At 40.4% G+C, this 24,668-nt stretch overlaps 1 protein-coding gene across 12 annotated transcripts in view; it reads left to right on the top strand.

Moving 5' to 3' along the window:
* The window catches only part of RHBDD1 (rhomboid domain containing 1), a 175,175-nt gene that overhangs the window by 27,378 nt on the left and 123,129 nt on the right, over window positions 1-24,668 (top strand). For all 12 annotated transcript variants that reach the window (XR_009254702.1, XR_009254703.1, XM_058702819.1 and 9 more), the window contains 2 exons: window positions 238-745; window positions 1,820-1,952. Coding sequence is in view for 10 of the 12 variants with exons in the window: in XM_058702819.1 (XP_058558802.1) it covers window positions 313-745; window positions 1,820-1,952 (566 nt within the window). In the remaining 2 variants the exon portion in view is untranslated. The remainder of the gene's footprint in view (window positions 1-237; window positions 746-1,819; window positions 1,953-24,668) is intronic.

Below are 24,668 nucleotides of genomic sequence, written 5' to 3'. Positions count from 1 at the left end.
TTGATAATAAATGTTTCTGTCAGACAGGAGGTGTGAGATATATATGCATATATATATATATATATATATATATATATATACACACACACACACATATGTGTATATTTATACATATATATATATACATATGTACTTATATGTATGTATAACGTAAGCTCATCTTCAAATGAGTATGTCTTATTGGCGCATTAAGTCTTAATTAGTGGATTTTCATGTGCATTTTATTTTATGTTTTAGGTTCAGCTCCCTGTATATCTTCCCAGATGCCTAAAACCTGACCACATTTTCCCGTCACTGGGTTGATATCTAACCATGCAGCGGAGATCAAGAGGAATTAATACTGGACTTATTCTGCTCCTTTCTCAAATCTTCCATGTTGGGGTCAACAATATTCCACCTGTCACCCTAGCAACTTTGGCTGTCAACATCTGGTTCTTCTTGAGTCCTCTGAAGCCACTGTTGGGCTCCTGCCTTAGTGTGGAGACATGTTACCAGCAGAAAGACTGGCAGCGCTTACTGCTTTCTCCTTTTCACCATGCAGACGATTGGCATTTGTATTTCAATATGGCATCCTTGCTATGGAAAGGAATCAATCTGGAAAGGAGACTGGGAAGTAAATGGTTTGCCTATGTCATCGTCACATTCTCGCTACTCACCGGGGTGGTGTACCTATTGTTGGAATTTGCTCTTGCAGAATTTATGAATGAACCTGGCTTCAGAAGGAACTGTGCTGTAGGTTTCTCAGGTAAGGCAGATAGATTTCTAAAGTAGCATGCATGAAGACAGAGAGGTGTGGCTGTTGCCATTTTATGAAATGTGGGTCCCTATTTGGCAAGGGAACTGAATTCTGAGTGGCTAAAGATTGCCGGGGCTTGGATTTTGGAGAGAAGGATGATTGGAACACAGGAGGGACATAGATCTTGCTATTAATCTATGTTAATCATTCACTGATTAACTGCCTCATTCACTCTTGGACAATTTGTTTGGACCAGGGTCTGCTCGAAGGTAGTTTTGTTAGGAGATGTAGTTCTAGAAACATGTGCTTGCTCCATCATGGTGGGGCCAAGGAGAGATCCGCTGGTGTATCTGTGATAAGGAGTTCTCTAAAACATTGAGTATGCCTCTCAATGACTTCATTCAAATGCACCACACCCTACCATGACATGCGTGCCATGTTTTAACAACTATGATAGTCACTCTATATGTATCTCATAGGACTGAAATTGCCATTGGGGCTTAAAGTAGGTGTTCTAAGAATTAGAATGTGAAGGGGAGGAGGGAAAGAGTCCTGCAACAGAAGGAAATCTAACTCTTTTCTCTACCCTCCCTGCCATCCATCCCCCTTCCCTCTAAGATACATCCTCATGCAACCAGTTGTGGGAGAAGAAAGGAAACATGTCCTGCCCTCAACACATCTTTCCATAGAGGTTCAAAATATACACATTACTGCTATTTCTTTTTATTGAGTTGAAAAATCACATAGCTTAAAATTAACAATTCTGAAGTGAACAATTCAGTGGCATTTAGTACCATTTAAGGTATTTTATTCCCATTCTGTGGGTTATATATTTTCTAGCATACTGAAAGTCACCACGACCTTCTGTGTTAAGAAACATCAGAAGAACAATTGCCTTGAACATTTTGAACATTGTCTTTCTACCAAAAGCTGGGTCGACTTGTAAAGAAGAGAGTGTATTTCAAAGCAAGAAGTTGGATATAGTCAAATAATCATTTTTACATTCAGTTCATTTTCTTTGTAAATGTTGATTGTCTCCACATTTGGATTGTTGATATTTGTATGCTCTTTATTCTCTTCTAGGAGTTTTGTTTGCTTTGAAAGTTCTTAACAACCATTATTGCCCTGGAGGCTTTGCCAACGTTTTGGGCTTTCCTGTACCCAACAGATTTGCTTGTTGGGCAGAACTTGTGGCTATTCATTTCATCTCACCAGGGTAAGTGTTTATTCTCAGAGTATACAAATGAAGAACCTGATGTTCCATGGAGAAAGAATTGGAATAATAATGAGGTAACCAGTGGTTTCTTTACAGCAAAGTTGATTCTTTAAGGGCAGCATTGAGCTGACTCATTTTCACATCAGACATTCCTGAGTTTGAGTCCTGTCCTCTATGAGTCCTGTGACTTTTGGTAAACTTGTCCTATCTGAGTTTCAGTTTCCTTGCCCTGGAAGTAAGAATAAGAGAACCTGATATACAGATTGGAAGGATCAACATTAATGTGCATTGATTCTAATAATAGTAATGCAAAAAGGCACATAGAGACCACATAATTATAAAGATAAAAATCACAAGATGTGTTGGTTCAGTTGGTCCACAAGATGTGTGAAGCCATTTTTCTTGGGAAGTGCCTTGGTAATAGAACTCTTAAAACAAAACAAAACAAATAGTCCTTACTCACAACTTCTTGGTAATAGAACTCTTTAAACGAAAGACTTTACTCACAACTTTACTCAGTATATAAAATGGATCAACTGTGAATGGTTTAGGGTTGAGAGGAAGCACGGGGCCCCATTCCTTTTGCTTTACCCCCGTGTTGCTGTGGTTGCCTTAGAGGTGCCTCCATAGCACCTGAGGGCTCCAAGGAATACAGTTTAAGAACCGCTGATTAAGATGCATCCTTTCCTTTTCAGATGAGGACAAGAAAAGTCAGGGGGTTAAGGTGCTTTTTAAAACAGCTCATGGTAGACACTAGCATAATAAGAATTAGGACCTCCCGACTCCTGGTCTGGTGATCCTGCCTGGGGTGCTGTGCGTTCCCACTTTGGTTCCTCTCCCTGTTTTTGCTTAGAAAAAGGAGGGTGAGGGGCACCTGGGTGGCTCAGTCAGTTAAGCATCTGACTCTTGATTTCGGCTCGGGTCTTGAACTCACATTTTGTGTGACAGTGTGGAGTTTGCTTGGGATTCTCTCTCTCTGCCCCTCTCCCACTCCAGCTCTGTCCCTCTCTCTCAAAATACATAAAGAAACTTTAAAAAAAAAAAAAAAAAGGAAAAAGGAGGGTGAATTGTGTTATTCTCCCACATCTTCCACCAGTTTCACTTCTCTTCATCTATATACGCTATTGGAAGCACATGGGGTTTTTTTGTTTATTTTTACCATGGGGACCTGGATGCTGTTTGGAGAAGGGGGAAATTCAGGAAGATTCAGGAAGAAGTGAGGAGGATTTTTTTTTTTCCTCTCCTTTTCTTTTCAGACAGGGGTCTTATTTTGCTTTTGGTTCGTGTGGCCGTGTTGGGTGTTGTACTTTATCTGGGAATTTTCTCTGTGGGCTGTGCGTCAGCCCCGTAACCTGAAGTTCCTTCTTTCATGCTAATTTTCCATCATGGGCAACCATTGCCAGCTGGTCCGTAAAAGGCAGCGATGTGACCACTGAGCACCACTCATTTGCAACTGTATTGTTACCTCGTGACAGTTCCATGAAGAAAGCCTAACAAAATCTTCAAAGTTTTCTTTGAAAAAGGGTCCAGTAATGTCTGTCCCTTATCTGAACAGCCCGCTCGCTCTATACCTTGTCACTCACAGCTCCCTGACTTGCTTGATGTGACTTGGTCCTCTGTGTGGAGGAGAGACTGTTGTTTGTGACCACAACACCCAACATTCATATTGAAATTACTCCCTCTGATACTTGAACTTTTATTCTATGATGGATCCATTGAATAGCAGTGCCTTTAATATTCTCATGCAACCATTTCAGAAGACTTCTCAATCATCATGCACTTTATTTTTTTTAGGGTCCCCCCTCCCTTTCCATGGAAAAGACATGGTTCCATTTTTAGGTAACATGCTTATTCTGCACGGAGGGACCCAATATTCTGAGCCTGGGAATTAGATGACATTTTCCTATCTTTGAAGCTGGAAAGAATAAATCTTTTTGGTTTTTAAGATTTGACTACTTTGAATGATAAACTTACTTCTGATGCCCAAGCATCTGCTTATGCCGGTGTCTAAATAAAGACCCAGCTAAACACTGGTCCAGGAAACTAAGAAGCGAGTGCTTCTTTGAGATGGATCTTGGAAGAATGGAAGAAACCAGAGCTCTCTTGGCTCTACATTGTTATTCTCCTAGTGGTTGTCAATTAGAATTTGCACTGGGAAAACACTGTAAATCTTTAGAACAAAGCCTGCTTTATTGTCAGACTTAATGAGCTGCCCTCTGGGGAGAGAAAAAAATCTGCCAAGCAAACATTTGGTGGACCTCTGTGTTTTATGAAAGCCACGGAATTAGTAATTTCCCCCAGTTACAGCGTGTTATGGAGGGAAGCCACTCCAAACACCCAGCCATTAGGCACTGTGAGGGGTTGGGCTTGACCGGCGGATTGAAGTAATAGCACTCATTTGCTGGTGCCTTTGCTTTTCACAGTACTTGCTTGTACCTCGTTTCCATGACTGCTTTGCCTCACATGGTCTTTTCATTTCCTTGCGTGGCCTGGGACCCTGCTAGGTGACTGTGTTTGAAGAAGTGTCCCTGCTCTGGAGGTGACACAGCAGGGAAGTGTGCAGACTCCTTGAGGAGGTTGCCTCCTTGTAGACTGGGCTCTTGCCCCTTCCCACCTGCCACCCCCTCCACCTTCTGTCGATGGAAGAAAGGGGGTCTGATGCCAAGCGTTACCTGTAACCTCTGCAGTTTCTCATGATGAGCCTGAGGCTATTTAGTCCAAACACTGAAGCTCCAGAGAAACGAACGTTACCCCTTGTAAGACAGCCACTCAGTGACCGTGCTAGAGGACAGTGGTCATGTGTGAATGACCCGGGCCGACATAACTAGCTGTGGGACCTCAGGTGAATCATGTGGCCTCTCTGAGCCTCATTTTCCTCATCTGTCCATTGGGAATATTACTTGCTTTCTCTGCTTCCTAAGTCTGTTTTAAGGAGTCAAAGAGATAATCTATGTGAAAGTCTTTATAAGTTATAAAAGGATTTAACATTTTTATGATGACATCAGTCACTGGAAGGGTGCAATGTCCCTGAAAGGAATCATACTTGAAGTCTTTTTCTTCCTAAAGATGAGTAAGATAAGTCAAACAAAATTTTGTTTGCTTCAATTCCGTCTATCCCCGACCTCTTGTTCCTACCTGACTTTTCCTACCAGAATGGCAGTTAGCAGTCTAAAAATTCCCATGGGCTCCTCATAAACACAAAGTAAGCAGGTCATGACTGCATTTGGACCCTAGGAGATTTTTTAGTACAATATGGCAGTTCTGAAGCATTAGCCCCTAGGCTTTGGGTACTGCTTCATTGTTAATGGTTGATGAGAATAATTACTTTGCCTCCACTAAAAACTTCTTGGTTAGATTGAGAGAAAAAAGATTTAATACATTTTTTACTTATTCCAGTTTAATTGTAAAAAGTTTCAAACGCAAAGTTGCTAACCCATTTGAAAGTAAGTTGCAAACATCAGAGTAACTTCATCCCTAAAAACGTCAACGTGCGTCTCCTAAAAAATCTGTTCCTTTATATAACCACATTACTATTGTCATATTGAAGAAAATCAACAGTAATTCCCCAATGTTGTCTAACAATTAGTTTATATTCCGATATTCCCCAGTTTTCAAGTGTCTTTTGTAATTGTGGGTTTTTTTTGGGGGGGGGGGTGTTGGGGTGGGTGGAGTGGGGATAAAAGATGACTAGGGTATGGTTAAGGCTCACACATTTGTTTATGACATTTCTTTGTTCCCTTTTACTCTAAAGATGTCCTTCTACTTTTTATTTTTCTAGGACATTGAGAAGTAACTGTCATGGAAAAATTGTGAAGAGGCTAGTGAAGGTTTTGTAGACTGTTTCAAGTTCTAGATTTCTCTGCGTGTTTACTTGTAGGGTTATATAATTCCTTCCTCTAGCCCCTCTGCATTTCTGTGAACTGGAAGTTAGGTGCAAATGTTTTTACATTCAGCTTAAACTAGGCTGTTGGCAAGAATACTTCATAGGTGTGATGCCGTAAGGCTGTGTAATATCTTCTTGCATCATAACAGGAAGGACATAATGCCTGATTGTCCCGCCGTTAGGAATTTCAAGTTCAATCGATTAATTAAGGTAGTCTCCATTGTAAGGATACGTCTATCCCTTTGCAATTGGAAAGTTAACTGTGAGGTGATAATTGGATATCATGCAGATAACTTGTTAATAACCTTCTACCTTACGGTTTAGTACATGCCAATGAGGACCCTTGTCTGAATTGGCAATTTCAGGGGGAGCTGTAAAGAGTGGTTTTCAGATTCTGTCATTCCTTCTACATTTATTAGGTGGGGTTAACCCCCAGTTAGACCAAAGGCAAGGGATTGAAGATGAGTGTTCTGTCTAGGGCAGATCTAAGTTTTGTGAGTTTGAGCTATTCAGTTTTGTGGGTTCTTTTTAAGAAAAAAAAAATACAAACTTGGAAACAAAAGTAAAAATTTTAAATGAGAAACCAAAGCACAACAATTTACAAATTTTAGAGAGCTAGCAAATACTATAAACGTTATAAAACCCATAAAAGTAATATAATATTCTATTAACTCCCTGGCATGCCTCTATGATATTTTCCCCCCAGGTTTGGCTATGTGCTTTTGATCTCTTGTTCATATGACAGTAATTTGGCAATAGCATTTCTGTAGAGGGAATAGCATGTGCATCAAAATTAATTTTTTATTGAAAGTTGAGGAGAGTTTCTTTACAACTCATGTAGATTTTTAGCACTGTTTTCTGATTCGGAGAAACCTCCATTGAAGTGTTTTTACATATGAGCTGTAAAATTTCAGACCTCTTCCAAGTGTCCCTGTGCAGTGACCAATCTCAAATGTACTTTGAACGATTTGAGTGTCGTCGAGGATCTTTAGTGGCAGGGTGGGAGATTCACGTTTTCCTCAGGGGCACCACCACTTTGTGCCCAGTCAGCAAGAAACGTAAGTATCGATGCTCTTTTAGGATTCACTTCCCTTCATTCATTGGATTACCAGAACTCTAAGAATCTATTTATTACTTTTCTTTACAGCTTCTGATATGAGTTGAAAATATTTTTGAGAGCTACAAACCCAGGAATTCTGAATAAAGTTGATTTTGCAGGATTCTTGGAAAGGAAAAGTCGAATGGATGGCACATTTATAATTGCATCCACTGTGCTGCTGAGTAGATTCTTCTGTTTCATGGCTGTTTTCACTCTGTTTTAGTGGGAACTGAATTCCCCCATTTATGGTTTTACACGCTCCGTGATTGGGACAACTTTCCAGACCCTGGGCACTGACACCAGCATGATGCTGGCTGTCCCAGAGCACTTGAGAGTGCCGTGGGACTTGTGCCCCTCTGCCTCCTGTCACAGTTCAGGTTGAAGATGCAGAGTACAGGGGCACCTGAGTGGCTCCGTCAGTTAAGTGTCCGACTTTGGCTCAGGTCATGATCTCGTGTTTCATGAGTTCAAGCCCCACATCAGGCTTGCTGCTGTTAGCCTGTCAGGGAAGAACCCACTTTGAATCTTCTGTCTCCCTCTCTGTGCCTCTCTCCCCCACGTGCACTCTCCCCCAAATAAATCTTTAAAAAAGAAAAAAGACACAGAGTAGGCATTAGGAGGATTTTCTGAAGCCCTTGGTACACTGCCCTGACTAGCAGGGACTTAACTCTGCCCTGAACTGACCGTCAACCATGTAAATAAATTCCACTGAATCCAAACTAGATGTAAGTTCAACTCCACTTCCCTTTAGCCGAATCCCCAAAATGTCTATGGCCACGCTAATGCCACCTGATGTGGGGGGATGTGTGACAGCAGAAGTTGGCGTGCGTAGGGGTAGCGGTTTTAGTCAATGTGGTTCAGTTTCCCACTTTCACAAGTTTTACAAAAACTACGAGCCCATGGGTACATTGCTGGGACCTCTGCCATGCTCTGAAGGATCCCTGGCAAGTGAGGGACCTGTTGCTCCATGAGCTTCTTGGCAAATTCACCTGTGGGTTCTGAGAGGGTTGCCCAGTAATGCCTGTGGGGAAGGGAAGGGAACTAGAGAGGCCTGTACGTGGTGGGCAAATGGATGGGGGAGGGCGGGTAGGACATAGAAGGTTTTGTTGAGGTTGAAAACGCAGAGAGCTTTGAGAATAGGAACTGGTAGTCAGAAGACAGGGTGTTGGAGGTTTTACTCATGAGCCTGTCTGTGTAGGTGTGACATTGGGGAATGGTGGCAGAGATAGTCATTGGGGTCAAAGAGGCAAAGAGGTGACTTTAAGGTTAAGGTGTTGGGTGGATTATCTACATGGGTGGTGAAATCACCCAGAAAAATCGTAGGAAGTAGAGTAGAGATGAAGGGAGTGAAATTATTCCGGAGTCCTCCATGGAGGTCAGGAAATGATCCTAGAGACAGATAGCAGACAGCACCTGTATTAGGGTCTTATCGCTGTTACAACAAATTACCATGAATGTGGTGGCTCATAATAGTGGAAATTCATGCTTTCATGATTTCTGAAGTTAAATGGCTGAAATCAAGGTGTTGGCAGAGCTCTGTGTTCTCTGGAGGCTCTGGAGGAAATCCATCCCTCACCTCTTTCAGGTTCTGATGGCACCCAGCATTCCTTGGCGTATGGGCGTGTCACCCAAAAGCCACCAACATCACGTTGCCTTTTCCTCTTCTACCTGTGTCAAATTTCCCTCTGCCTCCATAAAGACACGGGGATTACATTTAGGACTCATCCTGACGTGGCAGGATAATCACTCCATCTCAAGGTCTTTGATTTAATCACACTTGCAAAGTCCTTGCCATATAGGTAACATTCACTAGTTCCCGAGATTAGGACATGGATGTACTTTGGGGAATCATCATTTGGCCCACCATACCCCAAAGACAGGTAGAAGGGGTGAAAACTCAGACTCAAAATACTGACCACGTGTGCCTGGGCTTTTGGGAGTGCTGCTCTCTTCCCTCTCTTTGGCATGCCCTTTAGTCTTTTCTCCTTGTCAGCTCATGGTTATCATTCAAAACCCAAATCAAATAATAACCTGTTTCTCTGCTGCTTTCCCTGATTTCTCCAGACAGAGTTAATTGTTTCCTTGTTTTTGTTTCAATAGTGTTTATAGATTTCTCTACCTTAAACACTGTCTCCATTAGAGTTTATCCTTTTTTTTCCCCACTGCTTCTCTAGGGTAGGAGCTTCTTGAGACTAAGGACTTTTTCTTATTCATCTCTGTGTCTTTATCATCTGCCTTACACATAGTGGGCACTAAGTAAATATTTTTGGTTGAATGAACTTAGGTTCATTGTGGATGGACATCATCCTAATCCACGAAGGAACTGAATAGAACAACAAGATGGGGGGAGGTTGAATTCTTTGCTTTCTCTCCGCCTGTTTGGCTGAGACTTTGGCCTTCTCTTGCCCTTGGGCTGGGACTTGTGCCATTGGTGCCCCTGGTCCTCAGGCCTTCAGATTTGGACTGGAATTTACACCATTGGCTTCCCTGCATCTCTAGCCGGCAAGTGGCAGATCATAGGACTCCTTAGCTCCCATAATCATGAGAGCCAACTCCTTATAATAAATGTATATGTAAATTACATGTAAATATACATACATAAAGTATTTTATCAGATATCTAAATAAATGATATGTCCATCCATCCTATTGGTTCTGTTCTCTGGAGAACCATAATGCAATCACTGAAGAGACCTGTAGTTTCTGTGGTTGCTTTTGGTCTGAAATCTTCTGATGGATTCCTTTATGACCTCCGTTAAATATTTCAATTTTACTTCTTTTCTTTTTTTTTTTTTTTTTCATTTATAAGGCAGGCCAATATCTCATTGTTTTAGAACTTGTTATCTCCTTCAGCTGTAAGGAGGGAGTAATGTTGAGCATTAAGTAATGTTGAGTGTCTTAAGTAAAAACAGAATGTTTGTGTCTCTTGTGTCGTTGCTGTTGGGGTTCTCATTAGATATTGACTTGAATCAGTATTCTATTCCTTGCTTCCCTGCCCCTGGCCTCCAGCAACTTCACGGTTTAGTGAAACACACACCACCAACTAACTGAAACAAAACAGAGGCAAAGATTTTAGTTCAATAAGAGCAAAGGAACAAAAAAGGAAGATAATTAACTCTGATTTGAGAAGTTAGGAGACTTCACAGAGAAAGGTGGAAGGTATATATGCCTTGAGTGTTGGGAGATAATAGGTAGACTACTCTTTGCAGTGGGAACAGAAAGAACAAAATCCAGGAAGCATGACACGTTCAGGAATTAGCAAAGAATCTGCCCACAAATACTGGGAGATAAAGCTAGCAGTGTTCCCCCACATGTGCCCCTCAAAACACTAGTTCCTGAGACGTCCCTGCCACAAGGTTCCCTGGTCAGTAAACTCGGCCCATGTGTGTTCTTTTTTCAGTCCAGCAGTTACAGGACACGCGAACACCTGAAAGGTTCAGGAAATTACTTCAGAAAGCAAGAAATCAGGGCAACCAATTAGTTTCCCGTTTATTTGATGATGGCACTCTGATTTATTGCTAGCATGAAGCAGTCTCTACAGAACAAATGTTCTTCAGGGTACTTTTCACGAACCCACTGGATGAGGCCCCTCCGTAGAGAGCCTTGGTAGGTTAATGAATTCTGACCTTGCTTCTTAGTTAGAAGACTTTGGTTTCTGAGGAGCAACAGCCATGAACTGACCTCTGATTTTAGATTTGGTGGCAAGAATCTAGTTAAATGTTGACCTACACTAGACAAGAAACTGAAGACCGGAAATAGTGCAATGGGTGAGAGAAAGGAAAAGGAGGGAACAGATGGAAGAGAGGTTCCTGAGGCCAATTTGGTAGTCCATGGAGCATAATAATAATGACTTTTCTTTAGGGGGGCTTCTTACCTGCCAAGCGCCATTGTAAGCTCTGTATTATCTCTTGTCTTCTTTACACCTACTTTATGAGGGAGGAATAATTACTTCTCTCACGAGATGAGGAAACTGAGGCATAAAAAATTTGAAATCCCTTATTAAAGCTAGGCAAATACCAGCTAGTAAATTGGATAGCCAGTATTTAAGCTTCAGCAATCAGATCTGTGAATTCATCCTCTAAACCAGTGGTTCTTACACTTTTTGGTCATAGGACCAATTTAGAATCCTAAAAATTGTTGAGGACCCAAAAGAGCTTTGGTTTTTGTCAATTATATTTATCAGTCTTGATTGTATTGGAAATATGCGGCTCTTTTTAAAAATCAACGTTCATGATAATTAACTTAAAATCATAACCTTACTAATAATAACTCATTTAAAATAATCATAGTAAGCCTAACCCAATACGTATCCACATAAATAGTATTTTTATGGAAAATACGTATATTTTCCATACCAAGAAAGGGGCGATGAATGGCAATAAACATTTTTGCAAAAGTCACTGATGATCAGCTTATAAGAAAAAAGCATCTGACTCCTGTATTTGCTTCCCCAATTAATCTGTTGAGGCATATCATTTTGGTGAAAAACAATTTGGCCTGACACAGACGTGTCCTTGGAAAGATTAGGAGGGAGCATTTTAATAGCCTTTTCAGATAATTGTGGGTATTCTTCTTTGTACCCACAGTTGGCAAGCAGTACTTTCCTAAAGGTCAGTTCTACTATGGAATCTGAAACCATATCCGTGAACCCTGCCATACTCTGTTATGGGAAGGTCCACTGGCCTGTCTTAAACTTTGAACAGATCTTCTACCCACATATGATTTTTCTAAGATCCTGCGGTGGTCATTTGGAAATATTGGCTTGCCGACTATGCAGACCTTGTAAACATTGACGAATTTAATTAGACAGTATCAGAATACCCCATTTGTCAGTGTCACCACTGATTTTACCAGAAGTCTTTCAAGCATTGGGAAGCTTTCATGGTGTCAGTCTTGTCAATTTCCAAAAAAAGTTCTGATTTTCACTTGAAAGCTCAAACTTTATCACTGGCAATAAATATCGTCAGCTACTTTCTTTTTCTTTCTTTTTTTTTTTTTTTGAAGGCTCATCTTGTTCATTTTTGAGAAAGTGGGTATCATTTTCCATTTATTTAACCATAGTCTGTCAGATTTTCTTCCAAGTGAATATGACACGAGAGGTTGGTCCATGGAAACAGTGGCTGGTTCTTCACACAACTCACCCAATCACAAGAGCTCTTCTTGGTGACAAGCGTCTTGCTCTGATACACAGTTGAAGCACGTTAGACATATTTCCTGTTTTGTCACATAACATAAAAAAACGTGTGCTAATACTGATATTTTGAAAATTAAGAATTCTATTCTGTTTTATTTATTAAGAGCATTATGAAATAAAACTTAGCTTTTTTTTTTTTTTTTAACTTTGAATATGTGGCTGTCGAGAACGCAGTGACTGAGGGTGCTGTTGGGGGCCACTGCCTCGATTCATATGATTCGTGCTAAGGTATCAGCAGTTGAACCCACCACTGCTTGTATACCATTAGTGCAAACAGCAGCACAGCAAAAAGGGTAAATATGGCTTAGTGCTAGGGGAATAGTTTTGACCTCATGGACTTCTGGAAGGATTTCTGGGACCTCCGTGGCCCATGGAGCACACTTTGAGTAATGCTGCTCTAAGCCCTCATGCTGCCTCTCTAGCTGCTTGAAGGTTTCTGAGCTTGTACGAAAGGAAAGGTGGTGATGTTCTGCTAGACAAGTAGAACCTTTTTCAGGGGTGCTTGGTGCAGAGAGAGGGACACAGTGGGGCATGCGAAAACATACGTAACTGCTGAAATTGCTAGATAAACAGCTGTCAGCGTGAGCTGTTAAGTCCTTGTCCAAAGGAGAATGGCTCCTTGTCTGTCTTACTCCAGAGACTGACTATGAAACCTGCCTGTGTTCCATATGGGATAGAATCCTTTAGACGGCACGGAATTGTCATGCTACGTTCATCCTCCCATCTCTTACATGCTAAGTTCTCTCCTTACATCTGCTTACATTTTGTGAGAAGTTGTTTCTGGCATGTTTGTCTAAAACACAACATAAGGGTTCCTCCTGCCCCCCACAGTCGTACTGAGATAGGGGACACCGAAGAAGAGGACAGCGGTCAGCTTGGCTACATCACATTTGAAGTGCTAGTTGACATGCCTGTGAATCTACCTACACAGTAGGCTGTTGGATCTTTGCCTGGGAATTAGGAGCGATGTTGGGGAATAACTGTTCAGAACGTGACTGTCACACCATCTCCTGCCGGACATGTTCTTTTAGAAATTAGCCACTCCACCGTCAAGAGGTGGCGTCCAGCTCACCTCCTCCTCAACTGGGTGGATTTGTGACCCACTGTAATCAGTAGATGTCCGCAAAAGTGCCTCACGACTTCGGAGGCAACATGTTTCTTGTCTTGTGAGCAGAAATACTTGGCCCTGGGGTCTGTGTTAGAAGTCCATCCCTTCCGATTCTGTCATGACATGTGAGCAGACGGCCTTCAGAGACCGCCAGCAATCAACCTAGCCTCGATGTCGTGCAGCAGAGGCTGTCCACCCCTCTGCGTTCTCTGAACTCCTGAGTATGGGTCAAAGAAAATGCTTGCTTTATGCCACTATCTTGGGGCAGATGTGCCCTGCAGAAGCTGTAACGCCACGGCGAGTTGAACGGAAAGAAGAGGGGGAAAATAGAATGAAAAGCCATAAGGACAAAGGACAGTGCTTGGGGGATGTGGAGATTGGAGTGGAAGCAAAGGGTAGAGGCGTGGGGCAAGTCGGTGCCCAGATGCTGTGGTCCCTGAGTCACAGCGACATCACCCAGCAGTAACGGGGCTTTAAAGCAGGGTTTTCAGCTCTGCGTTCTAACCCTTTAAGAGATCCTGACATCAGCGGTGCCTGGGTGGCTCAGTTGGTTGAGCGGCAGACTTCGGCTCAGGTTACGATCTCGCAGTCTGTGGCTTCGAGCCCCGCATCGGGCTCTGTGCTGACAGCTCAGAGCCTGGAGCCTGCTTCGGATTCTGGGTCTCCCTGTCTCTCTGGCCCTCCCCCATTCGTGCTCTGTCTCTCTCTGTCTTTCAAAAATGAATAAATGTTAAAAAAAAAAAAAAGTGCTTAAGAAAAAGAGATCCTGACATCAATTTAGTTGGTCACAACTGGTATTCAGAAAGAAAAGAAGGAAGTGGGGGGGGGGGCAGGGAGAAATAGAAATACTAATTTTGAATACAGTAAGGGTAAGAATTGAGAAATTTCTGTATGTATATTTTAGCTGTATGTGTATGTGACCTGGGTCAAATCTAAAATGTATGTTTATTGTGGGACACGGCACAAAAATCTTGACAGCTACTGCTTTTGGGTAGCTACTCGTTACTTAAACTGGAGTGAAATATATATAGGAGTAGTGTCATTTATTGTCCTCAGTGGTAATAAATAGCCAGGGCATTGGTGGCATTGAGAAGAACAGGGTGTGATCACACATTTCTACTAATTTATTGTCTTTCATTAGAACGAGTCTTATTCACAAGGCTTGCTAAATAAAGTCTGTGCCGGCTCACAAGATAGCTGTCAGTATATGGAAATATGTGCTAACAGATTTAGAGTTCACCTCAACCAAAGATGCTAATAACAGCTATTCAGTCACAAACAGCATTAGTAATAAAATCCTTTGAAAATTGAAGAAAGGGTTATTTAGAGCAAAGTGGAAAATGAAGTATAAGAGGTAACACCTTTTCCCAAAGGAAAGCATAAGATTCCTTTCTAAACTGTGCAAATGTGGGAGTATTTCCAGCAGCTTAGTGGGAAATAAAACAAAACCCAAATGGATATAGGGTCAGAATATACACTGGGGGTTTGTATAAATAAGCAAGTGACAAAATAAGTAATTCCGGTGATACCCAAATTAATCATGCTTGGGGGAGACAGCTCCTGCAACAAAAATGACCTGATGGTTGTACCTAAGGAGGAACTGTCCTTTCTTCAGGGTTGGGGTGGTGTTTGGGCAGATGACTGAAAGGAGAGAGGGCTGCTGTCTGGGATCCATGTTTTTCAAGGGTGGGTTAAGTTGTTTTTCAAGAAGTTATGCCAATTTCTTCTGTCGCTCTTGTCTGCAGTTGAACTGCACTGGGTATCATCAATTTAAAACATCAACTCTTTGGGGCGCCTGGGTGGCTCAGTCAGTTGAGTGTCTGACTCTTGGTTTCGGCTCAGGTCATGATCTTACGGTCCGTGGGTTCTTGCCCAGCATCAGGCTCTGTGCTGACAGCACAGAGCCTGCTTGGGATTCTCTCTCTGTCTCTCTGTCTCTCTGTCTCTCTGTCTCTCTCTCTCTCTCTCTCTCTCTCTCTCTGCCCCTCCCTGCTTGCTTGCTCGCCCTCAAAATAATTAAATAAACCTAATTAAAAAAAATAAAACATAACCTTTTTAGTAGGTATGATACGATGCTGAGTTGTTTGGTTCGTGTTCTTGTTCATGTACGTATATGTATATGTGTGCATACACAAATCTGTTTATGCGTTGTCCAGGATGAGCATTTTATGAAGTTTTGGTGGTTCTGTTTATAATATATAATCCCATCTTTTGTTTGTATCTACTGGGGCTGTTTTGTTTTTCTAATAAGCTTGGATGACAAATGTTTATAGCACTGATACTCACCTTCTGTTTTATTTCATGGAAACATGGTTTCGGAGCCTGTTAAGGAGATAAGTTTGAATCAACATTCCAGGGCTGTCCTGAGCAAATTCTGTGAAGCAGGGGAGACTTTTCTTCTGCATTCCTTGGATGTCCATTTACACACTTCCTCCTTCCCCTCCTTACAGGCTCCCATAAAGGAAAGTTATATGAATCCTATAAAAGAGTTAGTTAATTTGTCTGCCTCCCAGGAGGGCTTGTAGTTGAGCAGAACTCAAGGTGAGAGCAATACTTAACCAAAGCAATGATTCCCTGGAGTCAGATTTTATGAGATGAGAATGAGAAATTTTGAGGCAGGGAACTTTCCCTGCCACTAGAATTGGAACTCCTTGAGGGAAAGGGGGTGTATAAATCATCTCTCTGGCTCTGGAGTCCAAGCCTGTGGACAGTGGGGAGACCCTGCCCTGGACCAGCCTGACAAAGTCAACTTCGAGCTGCACAGGAGGTGCGGGGAAAACAGAAAAGACAATTTCATCTGACAACTGACTTTTCTTCAGTTATTCTTTTCTTAGAGATTTGTATGACAATTTCTTCCGGAAGTTGGTTAAATTACATAAATAATTGAACTGAAAAAAAAGCAGCAGCTAAATGGAAATGTAACCTAATTTCTCAGTTGTTAATCTTTTGATTATTGCAAATTCGTTGTAGAGGAGTTGAAAATCTCTAAACACATGGTGAAGAAAGCAAATTGCCCATGATCTCCCGCCCGGAGAAAACTAGTCTTGGCATCCCATCACACAGCGCTACCCTCACACGCAAGTAAATTTCCCCCTTCTTTGACTTGTTGTGAGCGCAGGTCAAAAGCCTCGATTTTTAATGGCTGCATCAGGATTCCTTTTGTGGTTCCTTAAGTTTGTTTTCTCATTCACTAATTTTACATACTAATCTTGCTACCTGATCTTTCAAATGACAAGTGAGGATGCCTGTCAGCACCTCATTTGCAAGTCTTGGCTCCCAAGCCTGCATATATCCTTGGAGTCGACTCCCAGAAATATAATCAATGATCTCAGGGTTTGAATTATTTTCATGGCTTTTTATACATGTTATCAACATGCTTTCTGTAAGTTGGTCTGGTTGATAGTCCAGTGACAGCATATGAAAGTGCCCGCTTTGGGGCGTGTGGGTGACTCAGTTAAGTGTCCAACTTCAGCTCAGGGCATGATCTCACAGTTCATGGGTTCAAGCCTTCCGTTGGGCTCTGTGCTGACAGCTCAGAGCCTGGAGCTTGCTTCAGATTCTGTCTGGAACAACAGACACTCTGACTCTCTGCCCCTCCCCTGCTTGTATGCTCTCTCTCTCTCTCTCTCTCTCTCTCTCTCTCTCTCTCTGTCTCTCACTCTTTCAAAGCTAAATAAATAAACATTAAAAAAACAGAAAGAAAAAAACAGAAGGCGCCCACTTCCTGGCTAGCCTGAATATTCTCTTCAATTTTTTTTTGAAATTTGATACATAACAAAAATCGTAACTTTGCTGTTATTTGCGAATTTTTAATTAGTGAAATAGGACAACTTGTCATTTCCTTTTCAGTAAGTTGTGTTTTATTGTGTGTAATTTGCTTGTGTGCTTTACATATTTTCAAGAAGCTGTGTGATATTAAATACCACGTGGTTCTTATTAGATTATATATACTAAGAGACCTGAAGAACATAGTACAATTTTATGTTCTATAAATAATGACTAAGATAATGTTTATGGGGAATTTCTTTCTTCCTGAATATTAATGGATAAAGATATACTTTAACTGTAGCTAAGAACAAAAATAAATAATATGATGGATTGTTTGGGGGGAAAGATTGAAGACACAGGTTTTATTTACTTAAGTATTTTAAATAAATTTTATTTTTTAGAACGTCTTGAGATTTGCAGAAAAATTGTGAAGCTATACAAAAAGTTCCCCTATAATCCACACCCATTTTCACCTAATTTCGACATCTTAAAATTAGTATGTACATTTCTTATAATTAATGAGCCAGTATTGACAGATTATTAACTAAAGTCCATACTTTATTCGGATTTTCCTAGTTTTTTCCTATTGTCCTTTTGTTGTTGTTGTTGTTGTTGTTGTTGTTGTTGTTCCAGAATCTCTTCCAGGATACCACATAATATTTAGTCTTCATATCTGCTTAGTACCTGTATAGGTACTTGTATAGGTATAGGTATGGCAGCTTAGCATGAGCTGCCATAACAAAATGCCATGGACTGTGTCACTTAAACAACAGAAATTTATTTTCCTACAGTTCTAGAGGCTAGATGTCCAAGATCAAGATGCTAGCACGGCCGGTTTCTGGTGCAGAATCTCTTCCTGGCTTGCGGATGGCTGCCTTTTCACTGTGTTGTAACATGGTAGGGAGGACAAGGGAGGGACTCAAGCTTAATCTCTGGTGTCTCTTCTTCTAAGGGCACTAATGTCAGCACAAACTGACATGAACTCATCTAAACCAGTTATCTCCCAAACGCCTCATCTCCAAATATTATCACACTGAGAGTTAGGGCTTCAAACGTATGAATTTGGGTGCGGAAAAATTCAGTCCATAGCAGCTCCTCTTGGCTGTGACAGGTGTTTTTGTTTTTGGGGGGTTTTTTGTTGTTGTTATTGTTGTTTTTTTAAATAATCCAGCATTTATTTTACATCTGTGTCCCGCATAGATATGTATAATAGGAAACACTTTAGGATTGCGATTCAGAATTTTTCTTCATTATCACAGCATCATTCATAATCCCCTTTAGTTTAGAATATACTCCATGATAGAGATTTATGTTACAGTAGTTTCCCAGATGAATCAACTCAGCCATAATTTTCATGAAGATGATACATCACTTGAGATCAAGAGAAAAGGGCTCAGAAGTTTAACATTCTACGTGCATGTTCCTTCCATTTGCACCTTTCAGCAAATACTTATTGAGTATCTACAACCATGCCATGAGCTACACTAGACACAAAGATAAACGAGGAAATTGGCATGCATGCATTCACGGAAAAAAACCTAAAGTAATTTATGTCGCATGCTTAGCTCACTGCTTGGCACAGAATAAGCCCTCAGGAAGTGTTAGCTACTGCAGCAATGACAGCACCAATGAAGGCCCTCCTACGTATGAAAACATTCCAAAATTGCCGTGCTTTCGCTTTATACGATGTATTGTGCTATTTATTTCACTTTTTTTATATGTAATTTATTGTCAAATTGGTTTCCGTACAACACCCATTGCTCATCCCAACAGGTGCCCTCCTCAATGCCCACCACCCACTTTCCTCTCTCCCCAACCCCCCCCCCCGCCCCGCCCATCAACCCTCAGTTCGTTCTCAGTATTTAAGAGTCTCTTATGGTTTGCCTCCTTCCCTCTCTGTGACTTTTTTTTCCCCCTCTTCCCCTCCCCCCTGGTCTTCTGTTGAGTTCCTCAGGATCCACATATGAGTGAAAACATACAGTATCTATTTTATTTTATTTTTAATGAAGAGTTATAAATCATTATTCCTAAATGTCTGTGTGTATAAGCCATTACCTTCCTTTCATTTGCCCTTGTGTGATTCAGAAACAGTGTTCAGTTAGGCACTAACGTGATTTGAGTAAGTTTTGATCAGGTGTATGACCCATATTGTTTTTCGTAATTGGACAGCCTTTCTATTTTAAAACGTATACGTCATACACAGAGGGGGATGTGAGAAATTTCCATCCCAACCAGAGCGCACCAGCATGGAAGGTGCCTGCTGTCTGCAAATTAGTCAGACCTTGTCTAGGGCCTGCTCTACCCAATTGGCTGGCTCAGAATAACAGAGAAGAGCAGTAGGTAGAAATAAGGAAGCAGCTGGTTTTCCGGTTGATCATGGAGTTGTCTGGAATAAGGCTTACTACCCAGGCTGCAACTAATTGGCCACCATGCTGTGATATAATTGTGAGTGTGTGGATGGTGGCATCTACCTAATCGGTGCTTAACTAACTAGGCTTGTTAATGATCCGTGCCGGTGACTTGGTGACAGGTTCATGGTATGTCTCAGGTAATGGGGACTGCGGGGTATTGTTAAAAGGAATTTTTTAAAAAGTGGACAAGTTCTATATCCTGTGTTAAAAGGTGATAGGAATAAGTGCATCTTAACTAAATTGTGTAATGTGCCTTATAGCAAAAGGGTGTTTTTTATTCTGAAAAGTTTTAATTACCAAATGTAGCAATTCTTTCAACTTGATTTTCTTTTTACTAATATTTTTTTCATTAAAAAAAAAATAATGAACTCTGTGAAGCACTTTTATTTCCCTTTGGAGTATTTAGAATTCGCTTTGACCTGTTTGGAATTTTTTTCAGGAGTCACTATTGGAGATAAATGTTATACAATTAAATATTCACTCTCAACTAATAAGATGATAAATCCCATCTCTGGAGAGTTCTGATGTATTTACTTAATACTTACCCTTTCAGTATAGAAAGCAATGTTTTCAGATTGAAAGTTCTTTATATTTGCCAATTTCTTCCTTCCTCTTCTGCAGTCTTAAGTGATTTTTAGTTAAAAGTCATGGGAGTTAAATAGGCAAGAGGACTTTTCCATTTACATTCAGGTTTGGATGAAATTATGCAAGATGAAGACAGTCCGTGCTATGAATTGAAGTCATTTAGCGCATCAATTATTCTGTGATAACCAGCTGAGAACAGGCTGCAGACTCCTTCCATTTTAAAGTTGGCTTCTCATTAGCTTATATGAGAGATAAAATAATTTGATTCTAATTTATCTCTCCTTAAATGGACATTGTTCCCCTCTGAATTCAAGAAGAGAGCATTTTAATTTTGTAGTCATTTATAACACACAGGTCAAATAAATAAGTTTTATTTCTAGCAGTATATGTCTCCTCTGTTATTTATATCACCATAGTTCCTCGATTCCAAGATATCCTTTTTTTTCTACATCTTTTAAGAACCAAATAGGCCACAAACATAATAAAGACACAATCAGAAATCAGTTGAGAAAATAGGGTTATTTTGCAAATGGTGCTTGAAGAATTTTTTAACTACTTGGGAGAAGCTAAAGTTAGAGCTTTACCTCAGTATATGTGAAAACAGATTTCTTAGAGGTTTTGTTTAGCATATTTTAAAAACATGTAAAACATGTCTAAGGGTATGCGAAGGAAGTTTTTCAGTTCTTGAGTTGGGAGGAAATTTCTAAGGATAAAAGCAACGAATGTAGTAATCTCGAAGCCAGGGCAACAGTTTTTTTCCCCCAGATCCAAATATGTCATGTGTCAAAGTAGAAAGCACACAAGACAGAAATTAGGAAAAAAAGAGGATCAATTTTTTGTGGTAAGTAATACTAACTATAAGAAAAATATAGGCCGGGCGCCTGGGTGGCTCAGTCGGTTAAGTGTCCGACTTCGGCTCAGGTCATGATCTCATGGCTTGTGGGTTTGAGCCCCACATCGGGCTCTGTGCTGACACCTCAGAGCCTGGAGCCTGCTTCAGATTCTGTGTCTCCCTCTCTCTCTGCCCCTCCCCTGTTCACGCTCTCTCAATATTAAGTAAATGTTAAAAATTAAAAAAAAAAAAAAAAGGAAAAATATAGGCAAATCGAAAAAGTCCATCAATAGACAGTTGACAGAAAAAAAATCAATCGGTGGCTAATAAATGTGTAATATGAACATTCATCATTAACCAAATAAAGGGAAATTAAAAATAATAAGCTATTTTACTCATTAAATTAATGAGATTAAAAAATTATCACTATTGTCAAGGATTTGGTGAATCAGAGTATACATAAACTTCCAGCGGGACTGCGTATTGGTATAAACTTTCTGAAAAGTAATTCGGTGATCTGTATCAAGAGCTGTAAAAAGTTTATACCCTTTAATTAAGTAACTGTTTTTCTAGGAGCCTGCCCAAATTATAAATAACCAGAAATACAGAAAAAGACCAACAGAAGTGTACTTGTTGTCATGAAGTACTGGAAAATTGGGAACCACTTAAGTGTCCAATAGAGTAAATGATGTAATAAATCATGATGCAATAGAATATTATATAGCCATTAAAATGGTTTGTTCAGAAGTTATTTTAATGGAGTTAAATATTGGAAATATGACCATTAAATTTGAAAATCTTCAGATGAGGGTAGAAAGTAGAATGTAACATATTATGTATAATGTGATTTCAATTTTTTCCCCAAAGAAGAGTCACAAAAAGGACTAGGAAAAAATCCAAAAATAGTATTAATGGTCAGCTCAAGGTTATGGAGTTGTTTATCATTTTTTCCTTTATCTCTTTTTTTTTTTTTTTGCCAAATTCTCTACAGTGAACGTGCATTACTTACAGTAGAAAAAATGTGTTGGTAAAATATAAATATATAGTAGCATATTTTCACGAGTATCTTCATACTGTCATCAATCTCAACTTGCTTGTCTCCTTTAAAGGCCCAGAGGACAGGGATATCATCAGTCTGTCCTCGGTGTCTGAGACAGTGCCTGGCACATCACGGTTACTCGATAAATGTGTGTTTGTGGAGTAAAGTCAGAGTAGGGGGTGGCTGGCCCAATTAAAGATAAAAGGCAAAGTGTAAATAGCCAAGTTATTGACCCAAGTCCAGAAGTATAGAGTGAGCAGTAAAGAAAAGTCAGATTCAGAATCTTTGAGTACAGAGCTGGAAAGCAAAGTCAGGGACTCAAACAGGAAAAGGGAAAACTGAGGCTTCAGAAGACTGAAAAGGCATCTCAACACCCAGGCGAGAATGGGTGAAGCGCCCTGCCTCATCCCACACGGGACCACAGGTGCCTGCATGCGGTAGAGAGGGTTGTACACGAGGCTACAAGGGCACCTTCAGTGGCTAAAACGAACAAAGCAGGAGACTGTAGATGCTGGCGAGGATGTGGAGAAACGGGAACCCTTTTGCACTGCTGGTGGGAATGCAAACTGACGCAGCCATTCTGGAAAACAGTGTGGAGGTTTTCAAAAAATTAAAAATAGATCTACCCTATGACCCAGCAGTATCACTGCTAGGAATCTACCCGAGGGATACAGGAGTGCTAATGCATAGGGGTTACGTGTACCCCAATGTTTATAGCAGCACTTTCAATAATAGTCAAATTATGGAAAGAGCCTAAATGTGCCATAAACTGACAAGTGGATAAAGAAGATGTGGTTTATATATACGATGGAATACTACTTGGCGGTGAGAAAGAATGAAATGTGGCCATTTGCAGCAATGTGGATGAAACTGGAGGGTATTATGCTGAGTGAAATAAGTTAGTCAGAGAAAGACAGATACCATATGTCTTCACGCATATGTAGATCTTGAGAAGGTTAGCAGAAGGCCATGGGGGAGGGGAAGGGGGAAAAAAAGTTACAGAGAGGGAGGGAGGCAAACCATAAGAAACTCTTGAATACTGAGAACAAACTGAGGGTTGATGGGGGGAGGGGGTGGAGGAGAGGGGAAAGTGGATGATGGGCATTGAGGAGGATACCTGTTGGGATGAACACTGACTGGGTGTTGTATGGAAACCAATTTGACAATAAATTATATTTAAAAAATGAAAAAAAAAAGATTGCTAAAAAAAAAGAAAAGGAGATTTCTAGGTCATGTTCTCTGATGACACAATATTAACAAAGACTTAAAAAACTAAATATGAGCCAAAGGAATATACAATCCCAATAATCATAATCAATTGGAAATATTTAAGTAACTCCCTGATTTAAGAGGAAATTTAAAAAGAAACTTTATAAATAGACAGTAAGAATACCCCACATCAAACCTGCAGGCTATGGCAAAGTCGGAAGTGTTTTTTAAATAATATAGCAAGAAAGATTACAAAGTAAATAACATAAGCCCTCAATTTAAGAAGCTATGAATGGAACAAATGAAAGATTAGAGGAAGATAATGATGAAAGCAAAATTTAATAAACCAAAAAGGAATGGGGCACCTGGGTGGCTCAGTCAGTTAAGTGACCGACTTCAGCTCAGGTCATGATCTCATGATTCATGAGTTCAAGCCCCACGTCAGGCTCAGTGCTGATAGCTCAGAACCTGGAGCCTGCTTTGGATTCTCTTTCTCCTCCTCTCTCTGCCCCTTCCCTGCTTGCACTCTGTCTGTCTCTCTCAAAAATAAATAAACATTTAAAAAAATAGGAAAAAAAAAACCAAAAAGGAAAAATATGACAGAATTGGTCATTGAAGTGTCTTTTCTTTGAAAGAGACAAATCAAGTGGGCAAGCCTTTGGCAGGCTTAACTAAGAGAATTAGAAAGACTGCCTGAGAGCAGATACGAAAAAGGAAATGGAAGCGGTGGTGGGAGGAACCTAGATCAGCTTCTGGAAGGATGTATGTTTCAGGGGGAATATCTTTTTCTGTTTTAAGAGATTACCGTGTGTGTTTTCATTAAAGTTGTGGACTGATATTAGTAAAACCAAGTGTTCTTTCTAAAAGAAAACATGGAGATTTCATGATCCAGACAATATTTCAGAAACATTTTTTTTTTCGAGTCTCTGAGTTTCTCTGAGGGATTCCAACTGATGGCATGCAAACTCATCACAGTTGTATTCGGTGAAGTCTTTTGGAGAGAACGCTCATCGGTAGTGTCACTTTATCCAGGAATTCCAATTGTGTCATTGGAGGGAAGATTTCCCAGTGGAACTGACATTGTGCAGATTTTGATGAACCAGTTAATTTTACTTTGAGGGTGATATAGATTCACTGGGTGATATATACATATATATATATATATATATATATATATATATATATATATATATAAAATCAAGTGATTTGAACTCTGAGCAAAGGGTCACCTTTCCCCCCTATTTCTCTCAAATGATTTTGTGAGATGTGACACACTGGTGGGTAAAAAATACCTTAGGACTTGCTAACGAAAGACAGTGTGCACAGAATCTGCTTTTCTAGCACATATTTTTATAGATGTTGAAAATGCTGTTGTCAAACAGTATTTTAAAAACTGTCAGGTGTGTGTGTGTGTTTTTCAAACGAGCTTTAAATAATTCAGTACTTACGCGGGCGGCAGAAAAATGACTTTATAAACTTGCAGTGCTCTTCTTGTACTGAATATACAAGTAGAGTCTATGAATTAAAAATGAACACTATCCGATCCATCTTTTTACTAATAACCAGTGTAGTGCAGTGTTGATGGAAAT

This window comes from Neofelis nebulosa, chromosome 2, assembly GCF_028018385.1.
Source record: "Neofelis nebulosa isolate mNeoNeb1 chromosome 2, mNeoNeb1.pri, whole genome shotgun sequence".
In the NCBI taxonomy this organism is placed as follows: domain Eukaryota; kingdom Metazoa; phylum Chordata; class Mammalia; order Carnivora; family Felidae; genus Neofelis; species Neofelis nebulosa.
This window is presented reverse-complemented; position numbering and strand designations above follow the sequence as displayed.